At 40.0% G+C, this 25,268-nt stretch overlaps 1 protein-coding gene across 8 annotated transcripts in view; it reads right to left on the reverse strand.

Moving 5' to 3' along the window:
- The window catches only part of ITSN2 (intersectin 2), an 84,128-nt gene that overhangs the window by 10,233 nt on the left and 48,627 nt on the right, over window positions 1-25,268 (reverse strand). For 7 of the 8 annotated variants that reach the window (XM_080616179.1, XM_080616180.1, XM_080616178.1 and 4 more), the window contains 11 exons: window positions 23,515-23,960; window positions 22,459-22,580; window positions 20,386-20,561; window positions 19,920-20,064; window positions 19,283-19,488; window positions 18,397-18,461; window positions 17,331-17,497; window positions 17,144-17,189; window positions 16,818-16,939; window positions 14,990-15,086; window positions 12,626-12,817 (listed from right to left, as the gene is read on the reverse strand). In XM_080616179.1, coding sequence (XP_080472305.1) covers window positions 12,626-12,817; window positions 14,990-15,086; window positions 16,818-16,939; window positions 17,144-17,189; window positions 17,331-17,497; window positions 18,397-18,461; window positions 19,283-19,488; window positions 19,920-20,064; window positions 20,386-20,561; window positions 22,459-22,580; window positions 23,515-23,960 — 1,784 coding nt within the window. Of the gene's footprint in view, window positions 1-3,330; window positions 6,928-12,625; window positions 12,818-14,989; window positions 15,087-16,817; window positions 16,940-17,143; window positions 17,190-17,330; window positions 17,498-18,396; window positions 18,462-19,282; window positions 19,489-19,919; window positions 20,065-20,385; window positions 20,562-22,458; window positions 22,581-23,514; window positions 23,961-25,268 lie in introns of those variants that run through there. The other variant, XM_080616185.1, reaches the window with a different exon arrangement.

A 25,268-nucleotide genomic window follows, 5' to 3' on the forward strand; every position in this document is an offset into this window, starting at 1 on the left:
GAACACCAAAAGGAAGTAAAACAGTAAAGGCAAGAGCCAGATTTAAATTTGGGACTCTTCAGTTGTTTCATACCCCTAAGGAGGATCACAGATCTCTGACGAGATTTGGAAAAAATGCCATTTTTTATGAAGAGATCAGGGATTGCAGCGTTTTTGATCGTGCAGAAGTTATTCTGTCCTCAGTTATTCCCAAAGTTACAATCAGACCAAAATTAGATGAGAATAAGGAGTAACATTACAGATCAAAGTGATTCCTATGAAGTTCGGTATTTCAATCCATTAAGATGGACTGAAGCCAATGAGTGGTACTTCTGGATTCTAGGATCATTCTTTAATCTGCCCACAACCAAGTTTAAGCCCACCTGGTTCCAAGACATGAGATTTTAGGGTAACTGAGGGCTTGCACAGTAATCAGACTTTACTATCCGGATCTGGCAGTCTCAGCATTGACCTTGGGGTTCTTTTTCCTGCTGCAAGGTGCATTCCTGCAACCAAAGAAGGGTTGGACTGAAGCCCTGTTGCTGTTTGCTGCTATCACAGCTATTACAACAACCCCCAATTTGGCTTTGTGTCTCTCTCATGCTGACTGCTTAAAGCTCAAGCAAACACTGGAAGCAGAACAGGCCTTTTTTTATGCACCTAAAATAGATTTGGTTTGTAAGCTCATTATCACTTACAAAAATGCAGTTAAATTAACTAGCTCCTGTGCTAACCTTGTATTTGGACTGTCAGCTTTTGGGATGAATGGGTGAGTGCTATTTCATACTTAAATAAGCAGTAGTGAAAACATCCTAGATTTTGATGGGTCTGATGATACTGGTATAAAAACCCCCAGTATGCAATCCACACGTCTGATTTGAGAAGGTGAATTCTCACATTTGGATCTGAGAAGAAGAAAGGTGAATGAGACACAATAAAACAACCATAAAACAACCTACCTTATGCATTTGCCAATGTTTTTCCAAAGTGGCCATAGTGGCTTAGGGGTATGGAATGAGTGGATCTACATTTCTACTCATTCTCCTCCCACATTCCTGTTCCCTCCTTTCCTTGCATCAATTCTGACACTTACCTGATGGCAAGCAAATTCTGAGGGGAAAAAGAAAACACTGGTTTTCTGCTAGTTTAGCAGCCAGGAATGAGCGTGGAAGCAGTAAAACTGCCTTTTTTTTTTTGACTGCTGAAAGCTGTTGGTTTGGTTTCTTTCTTCTGAATCATAGAATCACAAAATGTTTGGGTTGGAAAGGGACCTTAAAGCTCATCCAGTTCCAACCCCCTGCCACAGGCAGGGACACCTCACACTAGACCAGGTTGCTCAAAGTCTTGTCCAATCTGTCCTTGGAAGCTTCATCCTGAGGTCCCCAAATTGCTGAGGAAAAGCAGTGGGAAGCTCAGCTCCCTCTGGTGACTAGGCTAAGAGGTTTATGTGACCTTGGGAGGGCAAGCCAGCCTGTCCCTAACAGCCAGAGCACGGGACTGCTGGGCAGCTCAGGCAACCTGGAGCGTGATCTGTTGAGCTCCCTCCTGACAACATCTAACAGAGCAAGCAGTGGGTGTCCTGTACCTATCAAGCCGAGGGCATGGCAAGGGAGAGATGCCATCTGTAACCACAGCTCCCTTCGTGGTAAATCCTGCTCTCCAAGATGAGGAAGCAGCTGTCTCACCAGGGCAGGGTAAAACAGGCTGGAGAGTTTATAAACAGGAAATCCCAGTCTTCAAAGTTGTGTTTAAAATTGTGCGTCCCTCTCCAAATATACCTGAACAAGAAATACTTTCTTCCTACTAACAGAACTAGCCCTGTGTGAAAAACTACCAAGTTTCAGAGTCAAAAGATGCTCTCCTCTACAGGAGAATCAACTGCCTGAAAAGCATGGGGAACTGGGGTAGAAAACCTTTCCAAATACTGGCATGTTTTGGATTTAAGCACGTTCAAGGGCAAGAATAATGCTTTCTGTAGAAAAGAAATCCTCCAATGAAAGAAAGATGAATGAGACCTATCACCATTGAAAAAAAAAATTCCTTTTCTAATTTGTTAAAAAAGGGGGAGTGAATTACAATTTTTCTGTTAAATGCCAATTCCAGAGAATTGAAGTAAAAGCCAGATGGATAAAAGGCTTTCAAGGATGTCCAGATCTGCTTGGGCATCAACTGCTTTGTTCCCTTCCCCAACAAACTTCCCCAATCAATGAACAATGAAAAAACACATTAAAAATGACAGCTCTGGAAAGATGTCTTAAACCTCAAACAGGAGCTCAGGCCCTTGCCATAGATTAATAGAATCACAGCATGATTTGGGTTGGAAGGGACCTCAAAGCTCATCCAGCTCCAACTCCCTGCCATAGGCAGGGACACCTTCTGCTAGACCGGGTTGCTCCAAGCCCTGTCCAACCTGGCCTTGAACACTGCCAGGGATGGGGCAGCCACAGCTTCTCTGGGCAACCTGTGCCAGCGCCTCACCACCCTCACAGGGAAGAAGGTCCCAAAGGATCTCTCTATACCAGAGGCATCACTGCTTTGGGTCACCAGTGAAAACTATTTAAGGGTAGAGGGTAGCCTGTAGAAACTATGTGTGTAAGGAAATAGCTTGGTTTGGGTTGGGTTGTGGGTTTTTTTTCGGGGAGGAGAATGGGGTGGTTGTGGTTTGGGCTTTCTTTTTAGTTATTATTTTTTTCTTTCCTTCTTGGTTTTTTAGCTCAAGCCAGCTGATGTGGCTGGAAAAAGCATGTTGATTGTTTTGCCTGTCCCTATTTCCCCAGGTTATCATAGAATTATAATATCATTATAATATCATATATCATAATATCATAGAATTATCATACCTTACCTTAAGTACCATGGGCTGGCATTAAAATAATCCCTTTAGCCCAGCCAGAGAACAGGCGGATGGCATCATGGGAGGTCACCCATAGCCAAATTACAGTCTCTGCTGTCACACATATGGCTAACTCACTTGCACTGTACTCCTGTTAGCAGTCTCTGCCTACTGAAACCTGTTGAAAGGAATTAATCCAAGAATTTTTTTGCCATGGAAGTTAGCTTCCACCAGGCCCTCGGAAAACAATAAAAACTTTCATCCAGTCTCCCCTAATCCACAAATGCAGTTTATTCTCTCTGAAGAAATTTGATTCAATTTGCAAGAGGTGAAAAGCAAAATCAAATCACTCCGTCACCGCACCAGGTAACGAATGCTCGTACCAAGCTACTCAGGTAGGAAAAAGAAATCCTCCAGAGATGGACCAAAAAACCACAACAGACAAACTTTTATGTGTCCCTTTAATAAAACACATTTGCATAGGTATCTTACAACTTTGTTTAAAAACAAAGATGAACAATTGCCTCATGCAAAGACAGCCTGCATTTGCATGTTGTAACAACCACCCCAAACATCAATACTCTAGCTTGAAAAGAACAGCAAGAAGAGATTTGAAGGCAGCACACAACACTATGTAGCAGTTTTATTAGTTCATTACATTAAAGTAGCATTACCCTGTAGCAGCTCCCAAAAGCACTACAGGCCATGGCTTGTCGGCATTCCTACACGCAGACTTATTTACAGGTGTTGTCAACCCAACTCAAGAAAATCACACAGGGATATGATCTGACAAAGCATCAGGATGGCATAAATATCCAGTTATTAGCACGTAACTTTTCCAACAGAGCTTTATGCCTTCTGCACTCCTAACTGTAACGTTATTAACACTGACATTGTGACAGCGCTTTGAATGCTTTCACAGCCCTCCACTGTCACTGACTACCCTCACACCCCAGCCCTGCAACTGGGTCTTGGTGGTGGCACAACTGTCCTGCACGGATCCAACTGCTGGAGCAGGAGCTCAGCTCTGTGAACTAAGCTTTTGTAAAAAGCTTTTGTAGGTTGTTGGTCCGTTATGCAAACTAGACAGTTACAAAATTAGGAAGCGTTTAGTAGCTGGTTTTGTGCATTTACAGCATCGTTTACATTCTTACTCCCAGATACAACATGGCCCCTGTTCTCTGCTGGCCCACAAGAAACAGTATTAAGCAGTATTACACTGCAGGCAACATTGTATTTTGCTCTCCTGGTTGGTTTCAGTTTTAACTGTTAGCTCTGAGCAACATGTGGACTCTCAGCTCTTGACTGGGGACCATCAGTTCAACAAAAACCTCTATTTTCCACCTTGTCCTTTGTTCCAAAGCCAACCTTTCTCACCCAAATACAGGATGAATGCTTCAACACTAGTTTTACAACACTAGGTGGGATGACAGCTGAACTCACTTTATGGACTTTTATCACCAAGAGAGTGGATTGCACACAACCAGAGAAAAAAACACCATTTTTAAATCAGACTTTTTTTTTTTAAAAAAAATGATAGAGGTCTGATTTAAGTGCAGCTTCTATCAGCGACACCTCTTCATTGATATGGGACACTGGTTTAAAATAATCTTGCCCTAAACACACCCTCAGCATGATCTGATGTATGCATTCAACTCTTTCTGCACCAGTGTGCAGTGGGAGAGCAGAGCTCTTGGGTGACTGTGCTTGAGCTGTATTAGGCAGACATCTGCAGCAGAGATAAATACTGAAGGCAGGGGCTATACCTCTTTCAATCAGCATTATTAAGGTGTATTATTACTGTTATCTTTATTATGACAGTTAGAGAATTTAGAGCGTACTCGGGTAAATACTGAGACATGAACAGGCAACCACGAAAGCCCAAAATGCTTTGTTTCAATATTCATTAGTACAAACTGAGGGGCAGCTGTTCCAGTAATTATCAATACTCATATCTACGTAGCCAGTAATAAGGCTACGTGTATGACACTTCACCTAAAATTCAACTGTATCAGTTAAAAAATGGGTAGAATGCCAGGCAGTTTTGGCAAATGCCACTTAACTATTTCCTAGAACATCCCACATAGGATGCGAAGTTGGTTCTAATTTTTTAGACATTAGTAGCAATTTGGTATTTAAGGAGAACTGTCACTGAGCATCGGGAAATCAGTTTGGCTCAAATCCCACAAGTTAACCCTTTATAGAAATGGGATAATTTGTAAGATCACCTAATTATTAAACTATTGTGGCTGCTTGATGACACTGGTGTAGCACAACACACTTCAACCTGCATTAAACTGGCTTTCAAAGTCAGAAATTCAGAGAAGGCAATTCAGGGTGATGAGCATATTTTAGTAGAAATACTTAAGGTTTCATAAGGAAATCAAGTCCGCTAGAACACCTGAGGAATTATCTAGCACATCATTTGCCTACAATAACATGATTTCACTCTATAACAAAATACTGGTTTAGACAAAATAGATCCAGAATAAAAATCCATTTGTAGCTTTATGTAGGCACATTGCTGTAGTCCGTATTGCACAAAAGACGTATCTCTGAACGAAAGGGTACATATACATTATTTGATCAAATATATTAAATACATAACATAGAAATTTTGGAGAAAGGCTTTTAAATCTCTGCAATTGGACTAACCTTTTCCTGATAGTACCTTCACAACATTCATTCATATATATACACATATATATGTATGTATGTATGTATATAGTAAACAAGTAGTGTTTTGTAAACATTTCTGATTGCATAAGTGACCTTTGCTGTTTCATAACCATGTTCAGAAAAACAGCTAAATTAAATACCATGTCTACTAGATCTCTCCCGTTGTTACAGGAGCACAGAACTATTTAAACAGACAAGTAGTCTGCTATTAAATTAATCCTTTTATTTAAAGGAGTATCAGGGTTATAGTCCTGAAGTCCTGGTCTGTCCCTCCTTCCCCCCAGACTGCTAGAACACAGGCACCCTCACTGCACCACACTGCTGACGTGCCACAACTGTACTTTTAAGGATCACTTTTCAGCTGAGGAGTGTACTTCCATTTCTAAACCCAAATGCTCTGCCTTCAGCTCCAGGTATCTGTTAGTGTTTCTTTTCTGGCAAAACCTCTTTACCAAGATTACCTATGTTCAGGCTGCTGATTTATTTAACAGAAAGAGCAGCAGCAGCAGCTTTCGGACGGTATTTATTTAAATCACTGCAGACCATAACCAGATAAAACTCTCTAGTACCATTAACTATTTAATGCAGAAAAGGGGCAGGGAAAGGGCCTAGTAGCAGAGTTTAAGTACTTACTGCAGTAACTAATACATGTTTGTGGTTTCCTAAAACTGAAAGCAAATATGAATTATCAGAATAAAGTACTTAAAGGATAGGACACAGAGAGCCAAAACAACCTGAATTCCTGCTATAGTACTACTGTGAAGGAAGATTACAATATCTCCACTTAATTGTACTTTCCCCAGTTAAAAGGGGTATTAAAAGGCTGGATGGACCACACCAGATCTAAATCTTAGATCTTGTAGCATGTTTGTAATCACAGTGACTATCATCAGCAGAGACAGTTAGGATTTGTTTTCTGGTTGAGCCTTGTAGGCTGTCAATTTTAAAAGCTCAATATGCAAGAGATTATATCAAGTCCATTAGAACAGTAATCAAAGAACATTTTAATTCTGCAAAGTATGTACATTACAACATTGAAAGAACACAACTGCCCATTCAAAAGAGCTCAAACAAACTGTGCAAATAGTGGGTCTTTGTGTGTCTGCAATCCCACCATACAAACGATAACTTGATATGCATGCTAATGATCTACGATTATCAATACCAAAGAAAAATACTAAAGGAAACAAGAATGAACAGCAGTGAAAGCCACACAAAGACCCACTATCCTTTCTGCTTTTACAAATCAACTGTAAGTGTAGATTATAAGAAAACCCACAAAAACCTAATTTCTTGACTGGATCTAACGTTCAAACGAAGCAAAAGGATTGTGTCAGAGAAATGTGAGCAGGGCTGGCCACCCTGCCTCCACGCTACAGTCAAACTTGGATAGTGGGTCTCTGAGGTGCTTTCACACTGGAAGACAACATTGGGTCCTAAAAAAAACAAAAAAAAAAATGAAGGATAAAATGAACATAAATTTGAAGAGTGAAACACGTGAGTTCTACGGACACAGACAGAACAACACCAGCAAGGTCAGAAAGGAATGGCAAACATTCAACTTTCTGAAAACAGACATCATGAGCTTCTACTCTTGCATTTTCATATTTATAAACACACACAGTACCTGTGACCAGCCATCACTGACTCTGAAATCACCTGTAGCTGATTGACTTGAATACACTTTCTTCCCAAGGAAAACTTCTGTTATGTAGACTCAACACAAGGTCAAACCCTAGGGTTTTTTTTAAAGGCAACAGTAAAATTCCCTGAGATTTCAACAAAGCCAGGATTTCTCCTGAGAAACTTGTAATGAGACATTAGAAAATCCGATACAAACTGAACTTGTAAAGAAAAGCCACACTGTAATTTACCCATATTGGCACACAAAAATTAACCTGTTTGACTCTGCTCAAAGCCTGAAAGGAATTAAAACCTTGTAATATGTGTCCATGAAGTAGGACGTACCACATCACTCAATACACCCATCAGAAACCAAGGTCTACACGCTCTGGAAGAGGCACTGCAAAGTCAGGTTAAAGGCAGATGTGTGACGTGGGCTGCATGGGCAATCTGGAGACTATTCCAGACCCCAGGATTTCCACCTGGAATCTTTATTGAGCCTGACTGACATCCTAAAACTACCAAGTAGTTTTAGAAATACAAAATAACCATGTTCACTATGAACTAAGGGATTGATTCTGTATTTGATCCTTGGTAAAAGGGGTAAAATTCTGGAGCTGTTGAGTAAAATCTTAGAACAAATTAATTACCTTCACATGTTAAAAAATGAATGTGGACTGGCAACATGCAACACCTCAAAGCCATTGATACCACAAACTCTTACTCTATCATCATAAAGAGAAGTTACTTGGCAATAACTAGGGAACTCCAGAATGTGTTGTCCATATACAGACACACAAATGCACCTGACATGAGCAGGTCTGTTCAGAAGTTGTTTTTTTCACTATCAACATCCTTGAAAATTGGACAGCTTCATTCATGAGACAGTGCTGGACAGGAATCCTAATGATCTTTTGTGCATGGAGATGAACTTCGGGAAATACAGATCCTTGCTGTTGAAAGGACACGATTTGCCTCATGTCTCTCATTGTGTCACATCTACAGGTAAGGTTTGGGGAGGAAAAAAACACATAGATCTAGTGATATTACTATGAACATCATGTTTATACCCAAGGAAATTCACACTATCATCATACACGTGAAGAACAGCCTATGGAGAGAAGATCTGTTCTCAGCCTAACTTTTGCCATTGCACTGGCAGAAGGCAGAGCAGGCAGGTTTAAATGGGGGATGAAGTTGCTTATCAGGCTATGGGGACTACCAGGAGCTCAGGTCTGAGCACCTGAAGGGGTAACTTAGGTGGCTGAGGAACTGCCCAATGCTGGGCTAAGAAAAGTAAAAAAGAGTGAACAGAAACAATAATTGTATGTACATTAGAGTAGAAAGAACTGGTACAACATTCATCTCTATAAAAGACCAGTCTCACAAAGGGAAACAGGTACCTCAGGTAAGACAAACTGGAAGCCTCCACACACTGAGCACAGGTGTTTCCACCTGGCTGGGCTGTCCAGCTCTCAGCAAGAACATCTCTGAGAAGTGAACTGATCTCTCAACACTGAAAAACATCCAAGTATGTAGCTGGAGCATCTGTCTTGCCTCCATCCAAGGCACCTGAGCAGAGAAAATCTCAGCTAAGGAAACTACAAGGACAAGGCTCAGACTGGTCACATGGATAAGATGAAAAATTGGAAAAAAAATCTCTAGCTGAAAAAGGCAAGAGATAAGGAGGGAACAAGTTTCTGAGAGCAACTGCTTAATGCAGACAGACTGGCTGAAACAGAAAAATTCTCTCCAGACGAGGCCATTGGGTGGAACTGGAAGTGGCAGATGCACAACACCTACCTGCCTTACATAGCCCTTGGGTACAACAAGAAGAAAACCTGGTAGACATGTCCTAGACCGGCAAGACAAGAAAGATCTGACTCTGAACAGCTTGAGCAAGCACTTAAAGAACAGAGATTATGAGACTATGCACACTCCTTTACTTTAAATCTATACCTATTTATATTTTGAAACCTCCTGTATATCTTATTGATTCTTTCTGATTACTTCTGTGCAAACATCAGAGTAAGGGCTATTAAAATGTCATTAAAATGTAAGCAAGTCTAACCATCACCACAGTCACTAAGAGCATCACTCTCAAGTATTGTGTGTTCTGCAATTACCAGGACACAACTGTATGTAAGAGACCTGTTGACAGACCTAAGACACCCTTAGCTGATTCCATTTCTTTTTCTTTGTGGAAACACTAGGCCAGGATGTGCAGCCACACCAACAGGAGAAGTGATCTTGTTAGCACAGTTTATTCCATTCCGAAAGCTATTTCAGCAACCAGAGAAGAAACACCTCACTAACCTAAGGTCCCTCTTTGCTAGAGAAGCTTGCCATTACAGCTATAACTATTAAGTCTCAGGGAAGACACCAGATACAAAGGTGGTCTGTATAGCAGAGTTTAAATTTGCAGGAAAAACAGACCTTTCCTAAGCTGCAAACCTATTTGAGTAAACCAAATCTGTCCGCTCCCTTTCAAATACCATTTATATTTGACCATCCAGAAAGACAGTGGAAGAAACTGCTGTTCTTCAGCAAACATTAAAATGCACAGATTAACAATCCTTTAAAATACAACAGCCTATTTTAAAAATTATATTGTCATATGTCTAAGCTGGTCCCTAGAGGGCCACATCAACATTTCTATGGGACAATTGCTTAGTGATTTCTCAAGAATAGTAGTGACAGTAGCTGCACTATATTTAAGAGCAAGCAGAAAATATTTTAAGGAAATCCAAGGAAGTTTGAAAGTTCAGTCAGTGCATACTTAAATATCTCTCTGGTTATGGAAGAGTGGTGCAGCACTAGCTTACTGCTAACATAACTTACTGGCTCATACTTTGCACCATATCAAAGCAGCCCAGGTGAAATCTGTGTAACAATATTTGCACAACTCTGCGCTTGAGCTAACAAGCCATGCTGGTTTTGAGCAGGCTCTGGACTTAAAGCAAGACTTTCCCTGAAGTTTTCAAATGTGTATGTTTTAATATCACAAGAGAGTGGCAAATCCCAGCACAAAGCTGATACATAAGTCAGCTCATGTGAAATGCTCAGAGAATTTAAAACGTATGAAATTCAATGTATTCTTCATTCACCAATAGGAGGATTTTTTTAATTAAGCACCAGCAGATTTGCTTCATAGCAAACAGACTACTTCTTAGACAAGAATTTAACAAACAAGTACGGATGACCTGGTGCACATTGGCTCATCCGACTGCCACTGCCTGGCCTTTGTCAATATACTGTCAAAGCAAAGTTCTGTTCACACAGGCACAGTTTGATTTGGATGGAAATATTTTTACTCCACAACTTTGAGATCTGAGAAGCAGCCTAAAGACATATCAGCAAATAATGACAAAAACCTAGCCATTATATCAAAGGTTTCCAATTACAACTTGGTCTCAGCACTGCTTCTGTTGAAAATGAGTGGTGTATGTAATCTCCTCGCACTTAGCACTTTCAGCCGCATTACTCTATATGGCAACACACCTGGTGTGATAAGCCAGTATCTCCATAGCTTTTGAAAACTCAGAACGTTTTAACACTCAGACAGACTCTAAATGCCAGAGCCCATCTGGGTTTAGCTTACACAATTTCTTCAAAACTGAGATTTTGTAAAAAACACCACCACTTTCAAAGGATCATTTTAATGATTTAGATAGACTGAAGTTAACATTCTTTTGATTAGGCCTAACTGCAGAAGTCTTTGTTATCACAGCCACACTGGCCAAAAGCATTAAAAAAAGTACATAGAAAAAAACAAAATAAATCAACGTGTTACCAGAAATGCGGGCACAGATGTAACATAGCTAAAACCTCAAGAACGTGCATTCTATCCAGGTACCATAACAAGCCACTATCCTGGGTTCAGCAGCAACAGTCAGTTTTTCTCCTTCTTAGTAGCTGGTGCAGCGCTGTGGTTTTGACTTTCGGCCTGGGAATAATACTGATAAAGCCGATGTTTTCAGTTGCTGGTCAGAATGTTTACCCTGACCAAGGACTTTGTGAGTCTCATGCTCTGCCAGAGAGGAGAGGAAGCTGGGAGGAAGCAGGGACAGGACACCTGACCCAAACTAGCCAAAGAGGTATTCCATACCACAGCACGTCATGCCCGGGGATGTAGAACTGAGAGTACCTGGAAGGGCTGGATCACTGCTGGGTGGGGGGGGAGGTATCGGTATCGGTCTTGGTTTGTGAGTGGCGAGGTACTGGTCGGTGAGCGGTTGTATTCTCTTCCCTTGTTATTTCCTTTATCATTATTATTATTGGTGGCAGCAGTAGTGATTTGTGTTATACCTTAGTTACTAAACTGTTTTTATCTCAACCCGTGGGAGTTGCATTCTTTCGATTCTCCTCCCTGTCCCTCCAGGAGGGGGAAGAAAGGTGGCGGGGGGGAAGTAGACTGCGTGGTTCTAATTTACGGCCTGGGCTTAAACCACGACAGCCACCCAGGTTAAACATTTTAACTTTCCTATCCAAGCGGTACCTTCATCACAGCATTTGTGAATTCTTCTGTAAGAACACATCTACGTTGATCAAATCTTAAGTGCAAACTGGTCCTACACGCTACCTATAGACTATTAAGACTTCTGGATGTGTGTCTTTATACTGAGAAAACTACAAATGGTGCCTAGGGAAAAAACAGCAAGGGAAGGGACAAGGCTGTCAAAGGAGCATCAAGATATATTCCCAAACCCACTGGTGGCATGGGCTGATATAAAAGTTGGTTTAATCACAGTGCCTCAGGATGAAAAGCTGAAGGAGTAATAATGGTGGAAGAAAGGGGAAAAAAAAGGGATGTGCGTGTGCGTGGGTCACCAGAAGCCTTTATTGTGTTCATGTGCAAAAAGGGCAGAGAAAATTGAGTGTCAGGCAGGTGCATATTCTAGCGTTCAGTTCTCAGCCTGCTGCTGATAATTTTCTGCTTAACCTATGTTTTTATGTGTATCTTGTTTCTCAGCACTGGATGAGAGCTGGATTGCTGGGAACCAGGACAAGCATATTTACCATAGGATAGATCATTTGGTAATGCTAGAATCTTTTTCCTACCCTTTCTATGGTTACTTTTACTTAACTGATTGTTTAGTAACTTCCTTTAACTCTAAGTTACAGATGACTACAGCAGACACTTCTTCTTGTTTTATAAAACTCGAGCAAGTTCTATAGTGGAGCATAGAATGCCTGTACCCATTCCCAGTCTCTATCAGTTATCAAACATCAGCATCTTTACTGGAAGGGGAACATTTATGAAATTTGGCATTTTTAGCTCACCTGAGCACTCTTACTACCACCCCTTGGCTGGTTGGTAATGTGATGGTTGTTTGTAGGTTAAATAGAAAAATATTTGAAGTACTTAGTACTGTACTAAAATTATTTAAAGAAAGAGTATTTAAAGTACCAAGAAATTCTGCTGATGCCTGGAACTCCAAATTCCAAACACAAAGAACAATAACAATGCACCTTTGAAATAAGGTAATAAAATGAATAGAATTTGCTTACACTGCTGACTTGGATCACAATCTGTGGTCATCTTCACATAGTTTGAGGGGAAGAGACCCGTCACACCGCTGATTTCTCCTTGCCACCAGTCAGCATCATCTTTGTTCAGTACATTGATAAGCTGCCCTTTGGAGAAACTGAGTTCATCTTCATTGTTTGCCATGTAATCGTACATAGCTATCACTTGACACACTGTGAAGAAAAAAACAAAATACCAGAATAGTTACACAAGTATCAACACTGTTTTTTCAGTGCTTTACATAACCATAGGAAAGAAACAACAATTTCACATACACTGTTACATAAGAAAAGTGCTACATGATCTGATCTTGATGTGGAACTAACCTCTCTTTTCTTTCCAATTGGGCCAGGCAGTAATCTTTAGTTCTACTTTATACACCTATGCACTTATGTAGCAAATGGATTCAGTTAGTATAGCATACAGCCAAATCCACTTCTAAACATCATAAAATAAAATCAAGCATGCTCCTATCTCTTTTACTGTCTTGGAAAAGGAAGTGAATTTGATTATCTGACACCTGATACTTGTGCGAAAAAAATGTAGCAAAGGAAGAGGAAATGTGCTTTAGTTAATTATGAGGTGCTAGTTTATTTGAAGTGAAGTTTTGTCCAGTAATACCCAGAAGCTGTTGTATAAGCAAGTCATAGCTGTGGAGAACAGCACAATTTAAGCATGTAGAACCAAAAAAGCTCATTTTCTGTGAAATAATCTCATTTCTACCTGGCCGTTCAAATGGAAAAATCTAGTGGAAATTTGCTGCTCAGTCTCCTTCCCTGGAAGGAGCAGTACCTGTAATTGCAAGGTGTTTTGTCAAGGATTGTTAGTTTTCTGTAAGATTTTTGAATAAGGAGTTTCCATATGAGAACAGTATGGCTCTCCAGTGCACCCTGCAAAACTAGAAAGCTCTTGCCATAGAAGATGGACTGCTCATTCTCACAGATTTCTGGATATAAACTTCTTTGTATGACAAGAGTTTCTGTTGTAAGGTATGTAGAGAACAGTATATGCTAGGAAGGGACCCTATGAAGAACTGTTTTGATTAAGAAGTTGTGAGATTTTACCTTTGTTGGACACAGGTAACAGCTGAATGGTCAAGTCTGTCAAAAGATCCAAGTTCTAACTAGGACTATACCTTCCAAAGTGACACTACAACCAGATACAGCTATGTACTGGGTTTGGATGGCAAGGTTCTGGTAGCAGAGGGGCTACAGGAGTGGCTTCTGTGAGAAGCTGCTGGAAGCTTCTCTCACATCTGACAGAGTGAGTGCCAGCGGCTCCAAGATGGACTCACCGCTGGCCAAGGCTGAACCCATCAGTGACGGTGGCAGCGTCTCTGGGATAACGTATTTAAGAAGGGGAGAAAGTTACTGCTCAGGAGCAACTGCAGCTGGAGAGAGGAGTGAGGATATGTGAGAGCACCAGCTCTGTGACACCGTCAGTGAGGAAGGAGCGGAGGAGGTGCTCCAGGTGTTGGGTCAGAGATACCCTTGCAGCCCATGGTGCAGCCCATGATGAGGCAGGCTGTGCCCTTGCAGCCCATGGAAGACCACAGTGGAGCATATCTCCACCTGCACCCCATGGAGGACCCCACACTGGAGCAGAGGGATGCCCAAAGGAGGCTGTGATCCCGTGGAAAGCCCATGCTGGTGCAGGCTCCTGGCAGGACCTATGGCCAGTGGATTGAGGAGCTCACACTGGATAAGGTTTGCTGCAGGACTTGTGATCCTGTGGGGGAACCCACACTGGAGCAGTTAATGAAGAACTGCAGCCTGTGGGAAGGACTCACATTGGAGAAGTTCATGGAGGATTGTCTCCTGTGAGTGGAAGCCCATGCTGGAGCAGGGGAAGAGTGTGAGGAGGAAGGATCAGCAGAAACAACATGTGAATTCTGCATTCCCCTGCATGCTGGGAGGTGGGAGGTAAGACAATTAAGGAGTCCTTTTGAGCCCAAATGAAGGGCAGAGTGAGGTGAAGGTGTTTTAAGATTTGGTTTGATTTCTCATTACCGTGCTCTGATTGTACTGGTAATAAATTAAACTAATTCTCCCAAGTCAAGTCTGTTTTGCCCATATTAATGCTGAGTGGTCTTCTCCCTGTCCTTATCTCAACCCATGAGCCTTTTGCTATATTTTATGGCCCCTGTTCAGCTGAGGAGGTCTGTGACAGAGTGGCTTTGGTGGGCACCTGGTGTCCAGACAGGGTTAACCCACCATAGGCCATTAAATACGGTATTATGCTAGTTACGTAATTCAGACTAGGAGCAGAACAACTGAAGCAGTTACATTAAATACTCTAAATTAAATATGAAGTCTTTCTTTGGTTGTTTGTTTTCTTTTTTTTACCTGAGGGAGCAGCAGATGTGGTTCTTTCACTGCTCAGACCCAGTAATTTCACATGGCTGGCAGGGAACCATCCTTTCTGTCTCTTTTTCCCTCTTGCCTGTAAATGTTTAAAATGGTCAGTACACAATTAAGAAACGAAATAGTCTATAGATTGGGAAAAACGCAACAAATAAGTCACACAGTTATGCCAACACAAGACAAAAAGTCAGGATTCCAAACACCAATAAAATACTAAACAGACCTCAAAAGCAAAAAAAAAAAAATCTGCTTAAGGATAAAACAATCCAATTAAAATAAAGCTGCACCCTAATATATTCTAGCAACTGTGTTCATCCTGTATTTTCAAGTGCAGCTAATGATTTCAGTATATAATTTAACTGTGTGGCTCAAAATCTGCTCTACAAACATTCCACTTGCGCATTGTGCCAGGAGTCTCCGAGGAGATATCCACAACAGAGGTAACAATTACCATAAGCTACATTTGAAAATCCTGACTTAAGTATTCGATATCACTTCCTACCTACTGCACCATGTGAGACTTGGAGAAGATTTTTATTTTGCAGTGTTTTCTTTTTTAGTCCCATAGGTAAAAATGATCTCTGCACACACTGAAGAAATAAATATACTTCAGAGTATGCACATACACACAAATCTGGATGTAAAAGCGAGCACAGATTTTAGAAACACCTAACTGCAAACTGAGGTCTACTACAACAAAACAAAAAAAAACCCCTCAAACTATCAAGAATTGACAATCAGAGATCGCAGTTTCCCTTCTCCCACTTTTTTATTTAATTGTCTTTTTATACTTTGAGGCTTCTTCCTGAACAAGCACTGGGCTTACTTTTCTTCAAATACAAACTATTCATGTATTTGTACACGCTCTGAGTAAGCTTTCCACTGCTGTTAATCCATCGAAACTCAGTGCAGCAATTTCTTGACTTACTCACTGTAATCTCTCCTCCTGTACCTGTAAAGCAGGCTTGTTTTAAAAACTGATGCCGAAGGGTTGTATCAGCCCTGTCTAACTGTGGGAGAGGGAAGATGGGTGTTAACAAGAGTATTCGCTCAAAACAAGAGTGTGTGCGGCTGTAGAATACCTTGGCAAAGGCCAACAAACTGATATTAAGAGGACAGGACATTCTATTGTACTGAATGTTCAATCCCAGTAACTGGAAATAGCATTCATTACTGGAAGTAACATGTTTAAATTCAGGGTAATGGTGCAGATTCAGCAAACGGGTAACAAAAGACATTATAAGATCATGATTAAACTTTTTGCATTGGTTGCAAAGATGAAGGCTATTACACACAAGATTCATAGGGCTCCAAAAGTCAAAATATGAACTATGATTTAAGAAGAACGTCATGTAACAGTATCCTCAACACCTAGGACTAGAAATTCATCACTAGGTGGGAAAAGAAGAAAAGTGGGATCACTAACCTTTGCAATAAACTAGCTCCCAACTCCAACTTCCAAGATTTCCAGTTCTTTCATTAGAATAATTTTACAATGTAATGTTTTACCAATTAAATCCTAACCAATTTATTAACAGTCAACAACTCTCTTCCCCATCTCAAGCACACATTCATTGACAGCTTTACTGTTTTCTGTGACCAAAAAGCCCACCCCAAAGCAACAAACAAGAACCCCCAGCAACCCAAGGTTTAAATAAAAACCTTTTTCCCCCCCTAAATCTGGTTTATACCATACTTATGATTTCTAGCCAGCTTTTAGAACACTATACTTAGCTGTTTTCTCAAATTAAAGCCAAGATCTCCTCCTTGCCATTCACGAAGTCACAATTATTTCTTCTTCAATAACTACCTGCAACTCTCCTTGCCACCATCCACTAGCGTTTTTCTTCAGAATAAGTATTAGCTGTCCTGGAGCAAGACTAAGCTGCTCAGTTCCTGATGCAGCATAGGCAGTAGTAACCTGAGCAATTTCTGAAAAGATAATACATGAATTGCACTTGTTAGCAAGAAAATATATTAACTGCATTTTCATTACAGTAAGAGCTAGATACATAGAAATATCCTGGTACATATCTTGCAGCTAAGAACATAACCCACCATTAAAACACTGCTATGAACCTAAATGCTCACAGTCAGGAAACAGTCCTAAATGTTAAAAAGTTATCACACACTTACCTGGTTTCTTATTTATAGTTCCAGTTTTGCCAGCATTACTAGAAGCCTAAAAAGACATAAAAATCAACTTTTAATGCGCAATAAAACCAGCAGAGTTTACATCAACTTTAAGCATGTGGACAGAAAAACATGTGGAGATTTTAATTTTGAGCCTGTACTCAATGTAACTGTCAGAATTCAAACTCACTTCTTGATCCTTTGGTCTGACATAATTGGAGGGGAAGATTCCAGTTCTGCTGTCAATGCTCCCAGTCCACCATTCCCCTTCCTTCTGGGTCACTAGGATTTCCTCACCTTCCGTGAACGTCAAGTCACCAGGCTCAGAGCTTGAATATGAATAGAGTGCAACATACTCTGTGCAAACAGCACATACAAAGAAGGAGACAACAGTTTCAGATAGGAGGATAAAAGTAAATCAGATGCAAGTAAAGGTACCTTTGATATCAGTGTTAATCAGTATGTTCACAACATGGATCATGTCTTCACAAGTCTTTGAATCAACCTAGCTACTTGCTTGATTGTAATCACATCTCACCTCATGCTTACAGCTTTGAATTACAGGTACACAACTTCGTATTAATTTGGCACAGTAAGAGTTACTACTTTGCCATCATCCCACAGATCAGCAGTGGCTTGTACACCACAGCTTGAAAACTCATCTCCTGCATTAAACATTCCAGCCTCCCTCTGTTTCACAGCAGGCATGTACATTCCACACCTAAACCTGATTAAAAGCATTCTTATCTAACACAGCAAAAATGAAAACAAAAGTGAAATTAAAATATAACTGGTGAAGCATGGAGAGACACTAGATTAAAAAGCTTAGAAAGTGCTTCCCACAAATTTTTCTCTAGTAATATTTATATACTCCCTACTGATTAAAAGCAGACAATCCACACTCGGGAGACTAAAACTCCCTTCTGATGTCTCTATGGTATAGCATAACACAGTAGAGAACAACAGGAAAAGAACTCATGGGTATGAGACATATTTAAGTTTTCAGAAATAAATTAATGCTTAAGTAGTCATAAAAACAAAAGAAAAACCCAAGCCTATGCTCAACCTGAATTAGTTATAAGCTTTACTTACATTCCTCTTTTACAAATCTCGTATCAGTAAATCAACATTTGCACTGTTTCTTTTGGACAAGCATTAAGGCCTGCTCAGCAACCCATCACATATTTAAGCTTATTCACATGCCACGAAGGAAAACCAGACTGTATCATTAAGTAGCATATTTCATGCTGTCTTACCCTCTCCTGCTGTGTAAGACTGCCTATTAGGCTTTTTGTTTACAGCCGCATAAATAGCTTCTGGTCTGCAGAAAGAAGCAAAGGTTTGTGTAACTATAAGGCTGATCAAGACCAGATCTCTCTATTAAGGTAAGACTTTGATTCTCTCAAAGCTGGTACTGCCTCTGAATTAACTGCAAAGACAACCGTCAAACAGTGACAGATACTACTGATATTTAAGATAAATGTCATACAAGGCATACCACTTAAAAAAAATAGGGAAATGTGATGAAAGATGAGAATATATATCTGCAAATTATGCTATTCAAAAGAAGAACAAATTCAAGATTTTGTCTAAATTCTCTCATTCTACAGAATTTCTAAGAAGTTTCATTATAACACATGAAAAGAACAATTCACACACAATGGTGCAGCTATCCCTCAGCAGTTACCTGACTTTGAATTGCTACCTGAACAGTTGCCCCGCAGCATTAGAATAGATACAAACATCTTTTCAAGTAAAGAAAAACACACTATTTCTGCAAGATATACAAGATTACAACTATTTGTAGGTCACTTAAAAACTGACACCTTCAGAGGCAGATCGTAGCTACACTGCAAGAGAGCCGACTCAGTAATGAACCAAAACAAAGTCTGGCACTTGAGGAATAATCAAACACCACTAATTTTTCACAGCCCTCAGCCTTGAAGACTCTCTATTTACACAGCAGTGAGCCCAGCATTACTTGGCCTGCCAGAATGAAACAATAAAAGCTTGAAGTGGCATGGTTTAAACTGTAAATGGTATTTATAATTCTGCACTTTAAAGCACTGCAAGAATTTTGCACTCTAAACCGCCTCTTTTTGTGAACAGTTGAATCAAACAAAAAATAAAAGTTGCACTTACTCCTCTTTCTTGATTTCGCTCCCAGGTAAAAGCTTGACATACGATTTTGGAAACCAACCCCTTCCTCCATGTACCTCTCCAAACCACCAGTTTTCCTGCTGCTCCAGGACAGTAATGATATCATTTTTTGAGAAATTCAAGTGGTTATCTTTTTTTGCAGTCCAAGAGCAAAGTGCTTGTGCTTTTAGGTTCTCAACAGGCTGCCCCTGTTAAGACACAAGGGGAGATGTTGATCGACCACACTACCCCAAACTGGTGCAAGCACTAAAAAGCAAACATTGATGTATTCTTTACTGAAGTTTAAGCAAGTGAGGGCTTGATGTGTACAAGCTGCTAATCGAGGAAAAATCTCTCAATTCTATTTCTTATTTGTTAGAAATATCTTGTGTGTCCCATTACAGGTGAAAATTATTTTTAGAATTATGAAACAGTATGCCTTTTTGCTCAGTGGTCCCTGGAAACATACGGAATTATGTCAAAGCACACTAGTGGAACATTCAGACTAGCTTCTTTATCGTCTAGCCTGTTCAGGGCTCCCTGTATTAGAAAAGTTGTGTTTTGGACTGTTTTTTCTTTAAATTAGTTTCATTAACATGAATCTAAAATACAGCAAGTTCTCCACTCTCACACAATATACCTGTCCATGAATGGGTGAAACAGATCCAGGGGACACAGTGCGAGTGAAAGCTGATTTCTGTTGCCATGCTGTATTAACATTCAGGCTAGAAAAAGGGATGTTTTGGTAGTCAGATTCTTCTGCAGATTTACCTGGTGAAAGTGGTCTGAAAATTGAATACAGGCATATTGAACACATTACAATTTCTATTTTAAAGGCACCTCAAGCAGAATAATATTTTTTTAACATATATAAAACACATTCTACACATTGTGAAGCAGACTGTCAAATACAAGACTTTCAGGTAGGTTCCTCAGTAAGTTTTCTGCATTTATATTGAAACCAAAACCAAACCAAACCAACAATACCCACCAAAACCCAAAACAACAATAAAAACCCCCAAATCACCAAATAAAACTATACAGCACATTATGTCTTTGCTAAATTTAGAAAAAGTGACTTGAACACAAACGTAACAAAAACTCACTCTGAAGCAGCTGAGGTAGTAGATAAAGATACTATGGGAGGAAGTAAGGCCTTCTTAGGAGATAACGATTTTTCTCCTTCTGGTATTTTTTCTACATAATTGCATGGAAACCAACCAAAATGTCCTTGAAAACTCCCATAAAGCCAACCAGGCTCTCCCACATTTTTTTCATCAACCTATGTACAGGCGGATAAATACAAAGAAAACACAGCAGCATGAAGCAAAAAGGGTATCCTTTAATCACAGTGACAGCACCTACTAGCAGTCTGAACTGAACAGCATGAGCAGCACTCATACTGGATCAGCATTTTCATTCTCCTCCCTTCCAGAATGGAGCTGATTTTGCCCTGTTCAAGGAACAGGGTGATGCAATGCAACAATTGCAATGACTTAAGAGTCAGGTAGAGACAGGCCTCAAAGACATATTCCTTCAAACAGATCCCAAACCTGCACACTGGGGATCATGTACTACACCTGGAGCCGCTCTGCCTTGCCAGGAATGATGATGGCTTGTGTTGTGTTTTGTCAAATGCACAGCCAAGAGGCAGCAGCTGGCAAGCCCAGCAGTGCATGAAACCAACTGCTGCAGTTCTGCTTACAGATACAATTAACTGCCATTTGACTACATTCAGAATACATCAAAAAATTCTGTTATTTACTATATGATTAAGTATATAGCATCTCTAAACATTCATAGCAATATTGAAGCCTCCACTATGCTACAAATTAGCAAATTCATCAAAATTAGCTAAAAATTACCAGCTCATCAAATACTATCAGCTAGTTAGCTCAGTTGAGGATTGAGGTAAGAGGAGGAGGCGGCAGCTGCTAGACTATTTGTGAAATAAGTTACCAGTAGTTAAACGACACAGTTATATCTGAGAAGGAAGCCAAAACAAAACCTTCTTTTCTTGTTCCCCTTCTATGCTTCACTGGTATAGAAAAAAAATGCAAATAAATGATTTAACACCATCAAACTGAAGGCTAATACTTCAGAGTTTTAATAATTCGTACTACATTGCTTTGTAAATTCTCCCTCATCACCTACATATATCGCTTATAGTCTAAATGAGGAGGAACCATACATACTTATGTATTAGATACATATTATGTTAATTGTACTCCCATGGTTGTAAATCAGTTTTCACAAGTCCACCTGAAGGCACATGCTTTCAAAACTGTGTATGCTGACAAGTAATATAATTACACAGTATCATAGAATCACAGAACAGTTTGGGTTGGGAAGGGACCTTCAAAGGTCATGTAGTCCAACCCTGCTGTAATGAGCAGGGACATCTTCAACTAGACCAGGTTGGCCAAAATCACACCCATCCTGGCCTTCAGTGTCTCCAGGGATGGCACATCTACCATCTCTTCGGGCAACCTGTTCCAGTATTTTGCCACCCTCATTGTAAAAAATAACACATTTCAGCTGAGATGTTAGAAGACGTTTCCAGTCTTATAGTCCTGCAGTAATATTACAGATGGCATATTCAGATGAATCCAGAAAAGTGCTACAAAGACTGGACACAAAATAAACTACTGTATATGTCTGCCTGAGGGAATATGCATAAAGGACCAGCCAACAAGAGGCAGAAGTCAATGTTAACAATACATCAGAAAACAGTGTTAAGATTCAGAAGAACTTTTCACATCTACTTGTTAAATAACTACTTTTATTTTAATTCAAATGCATTAATTACTAATTCATGCCTCTACATACTATGTTCATATTTCAAGCAGACATTTAAAGGCCAACCTATAAATTTACAATAAACTGCAACAACTTTTTCAACGTTCCTGATCTACTAATTTTGGAAAGTTTACATTTACCATTCGCTATTGTTATTTTAAACAGAATCTCAACACATCTAGGATATGTAAAATCCAAAGAAAGATTTTGGCTGAATTAACATTAATTTTACTTGTTTAAGAAAAAGCAATCAAATTTAAATTTTGAGTAAGCTTTAAAATGTGCCAATGTAATGCTTTTGACACGTAAGACCTTGTGTATCTCAAGGAGGAGTAAGGGGGTGGGATTTCTGCAAGTTAAATGTGAATGGCAAATCTTACCTGAATTATATCCCCAGTATTAAAGCTCATCTCATCATGATTCCTTGCTTCAAATGGATATAAAGCTCTGTAATTTACCAAGGCAACTGAATTCCCAGACTCTGAGACACTAAATGCAGTGCCTGAAAGGGTAAGAAAATTAGTTATCATTTTAACTCAGCTAAAAGACATGCGCTTAGTTGAAGCCCCATCATTCTAAGCAACAGGTATGAGTACAAGAAGAGAACGGTTCTTGCCCCCAGGCAAGTATCGAAGGAGATGACCAACTACAGCAGGCCAATGGGATACATTAAGTGCAAGACTTCAACATGCAAATCAGTGTCAATGTAACACAGGCACTAAAATGCACTGTCTTCTGAAGCAAAAAAATTGTATCTTTATCTTCTCATCTTTCCTTGCCAAACTGCTCTGGCTAACCCACTGCTTTACTATAGTAGCATTTAACACAACTATAATTATCCAAGTTGAAAAGATACCATTGTTGAAACAGTAAGGGTTCAGCAGCATGTATAAAGGTTTTACTTAGAAACCTACAAGAGCAAAATATCAGTTCTAGTTTCTTTGTACCTCTGTTCTCCAAGTCTGTGATTGACACCTGCTGATGTTTTACAAGGTATAGCTGAAGCGTGCAAATATCCTCCAGCACTGCCCTAATTTGGTTCTTGCTGAACTCAGTGATAAAGGTGGCTAATAAAAACTGACAAGAACTAATGAAAGATGGAACTAATCAAAACTGCCTTTAGCAAAAATACTGTTAAACCACTATTTTTCAAAGTCCACAACCACAGTTAGGTCCTTTTACTGCTTCCAGCATCTGTGATTTATCGACCAGGATCACTGGAAGATTTGTAATCAGTCACAGGTTACTTCTATGAGTTTTCAGCACCTAAGTTAACAGGATAATTTAAAACAAACTAAAGACATTAAACATTGTTTCTTTTTTTTAAATAATATTTTAGACAATAAGCCTGCCATAATGTCACATTGATAATACTACTACAAACTGCTCAGGAAAATGAGAACCATTAAAACAAAAATCTAACAGACTAAGATTACCTTCATTTTTCCAGGGTGGCTTAAGACTTTTACCCTCTGTTGCTTTCAAGAGATCTGCAAACTTCTCAGTTATATTTAATTTAGAAGTGTGTTTCTCCATCTCTTGAGAGTTGGTCACTTCTTTTATCTTCTTTATTTCTTCATTCTGCTTACGCCTCTCCTCAGCCTCTCTTGCAATTTGTTCTTGCTTTCTTTTATCTTCTTCCAGTTGCCTCTGCCTTTGCTGTTCTGTCTCCCTCAAGATTGCAGTTTGCCTATTTTTCTCTTCCTCTGCATAAAACTGTTGTTTATTTTCCCTTTCCCTCATCAGAGCAACTGCTTCTTCAGCTTTCAGCTTTTCTTGAACTTTCTCCTGCATTCGTTCTTCCTCCAATCGCTTCTTTTTCTCTTCCTCCTCCCTTCGGATGTTTTCCTGCCATCTGTTCTCCTTCTCCCGTTTTGCTTTCCTGAAAGACACAGGAGAACATTCAGATAAAAATGAATGAGACTGTGTTCATAGAGTAATTGACTGCATTTGTCAGTAAAACTGAGTCTATGACATTGATCACTCTCCTCTCAGGGCGATAAGCTGCTCCGCAGGAGACCATGCTTTGTCTTATCATGAGTGCCACTATACTTCACATATAAATAACAAAGGGATTAAAATTCTTGGCATAAAAACACTGGCATGTGTGCACTTGTGCAGTGCTTCCAAAAACACTTCTGCTCACCTATATCCTGATGTGGAAGAAATGATCTGTTAATTGAACAAAGGTGGTTTTAAGCTGTCCACCAAGGTAGTATCTGTATCTCATTATTGGATTGTAGTGACAGGACAAGGGGGAATGGATTTAAACTGAAAAAGGGGAGATTTAGATTAGATATTCGGCAGAATTCCCTGTGAGGGTGGTGAGGCACTGGCACAGGTTGCCCAGAGAAGCTGTGGCTGCCCCATCCCCAGCAGTGTTCGAGGCCAGGTTGGACAGGGCTTGGAGCAACCTGGTCTAGTGGAAGGCGTCCCTGCCCGTGGCAGGGGGGGTGGAACTAGATGAGCTTTAAGGTCCTTTCCAATCCAAGCCACTCTATAATTCCATGAACTATGATTTCCAAACAGATTAGTAACAAAAATTAGTAACTTATTCTGGTACACACAGCTAAAATAGCCTTTGACTATTGATCTTTGCTGCTTTATTTTTTTGCCTTTGACAGTTGTAATCCATTCAATACACTTATCCTCACCAACAGCCACACTCTTCAGCAGACAGAATCTCGAAAACTGACTGTATTCTCTGAAATTATTCAGATTTTATCCTGTGCCTCATCTCTCCAAAGTTATTACCCAATTCAACATGCTTGAAAACCATTGTATTTTAGCTGTCAAGATCTTTCCTCTGAAAAGTGCAGACCTAACCCTTAACGGGATATTCCTATACATACAGTATATGGATCCTCTTAAAGGGACTGTCACAAGTGTTATGAAACTCCACCACACTGTTGTAGAAAAATGCTGTCTTGAGTTGAGGCCATGAATTCCATATACTACAAGGTCACTAGCTTTACTTCATTAAAAACAGTCAAAGCAAATACGTACCACTGAAAATCTCTCTCAAATTAAAAAGAGAAAACACAGCAATTCTCTGAATGAGAAGTCAAAACTAGTACATCAAAGCAATTTTAAGCTGAGGACCGCTCACTAAGAATACCCATCCACCCTCTCTGGCACCGTTTCAATCTAGGGATGCTAAACCCAAACCAAGTAGCTGATAGCAGAAGGC

The sequence above is a fragment of the Psittacula echo genome (genome assembly GCF_963264785.1).
Source record: "Psittacula echo genome assembly, chromosome: 4".
Lineage (NCBI taxonomy): Eukaryota > Metazoa > Chordata > Aves > Psittaciformes > Psittacidae > Psittacula > Psittacula echo.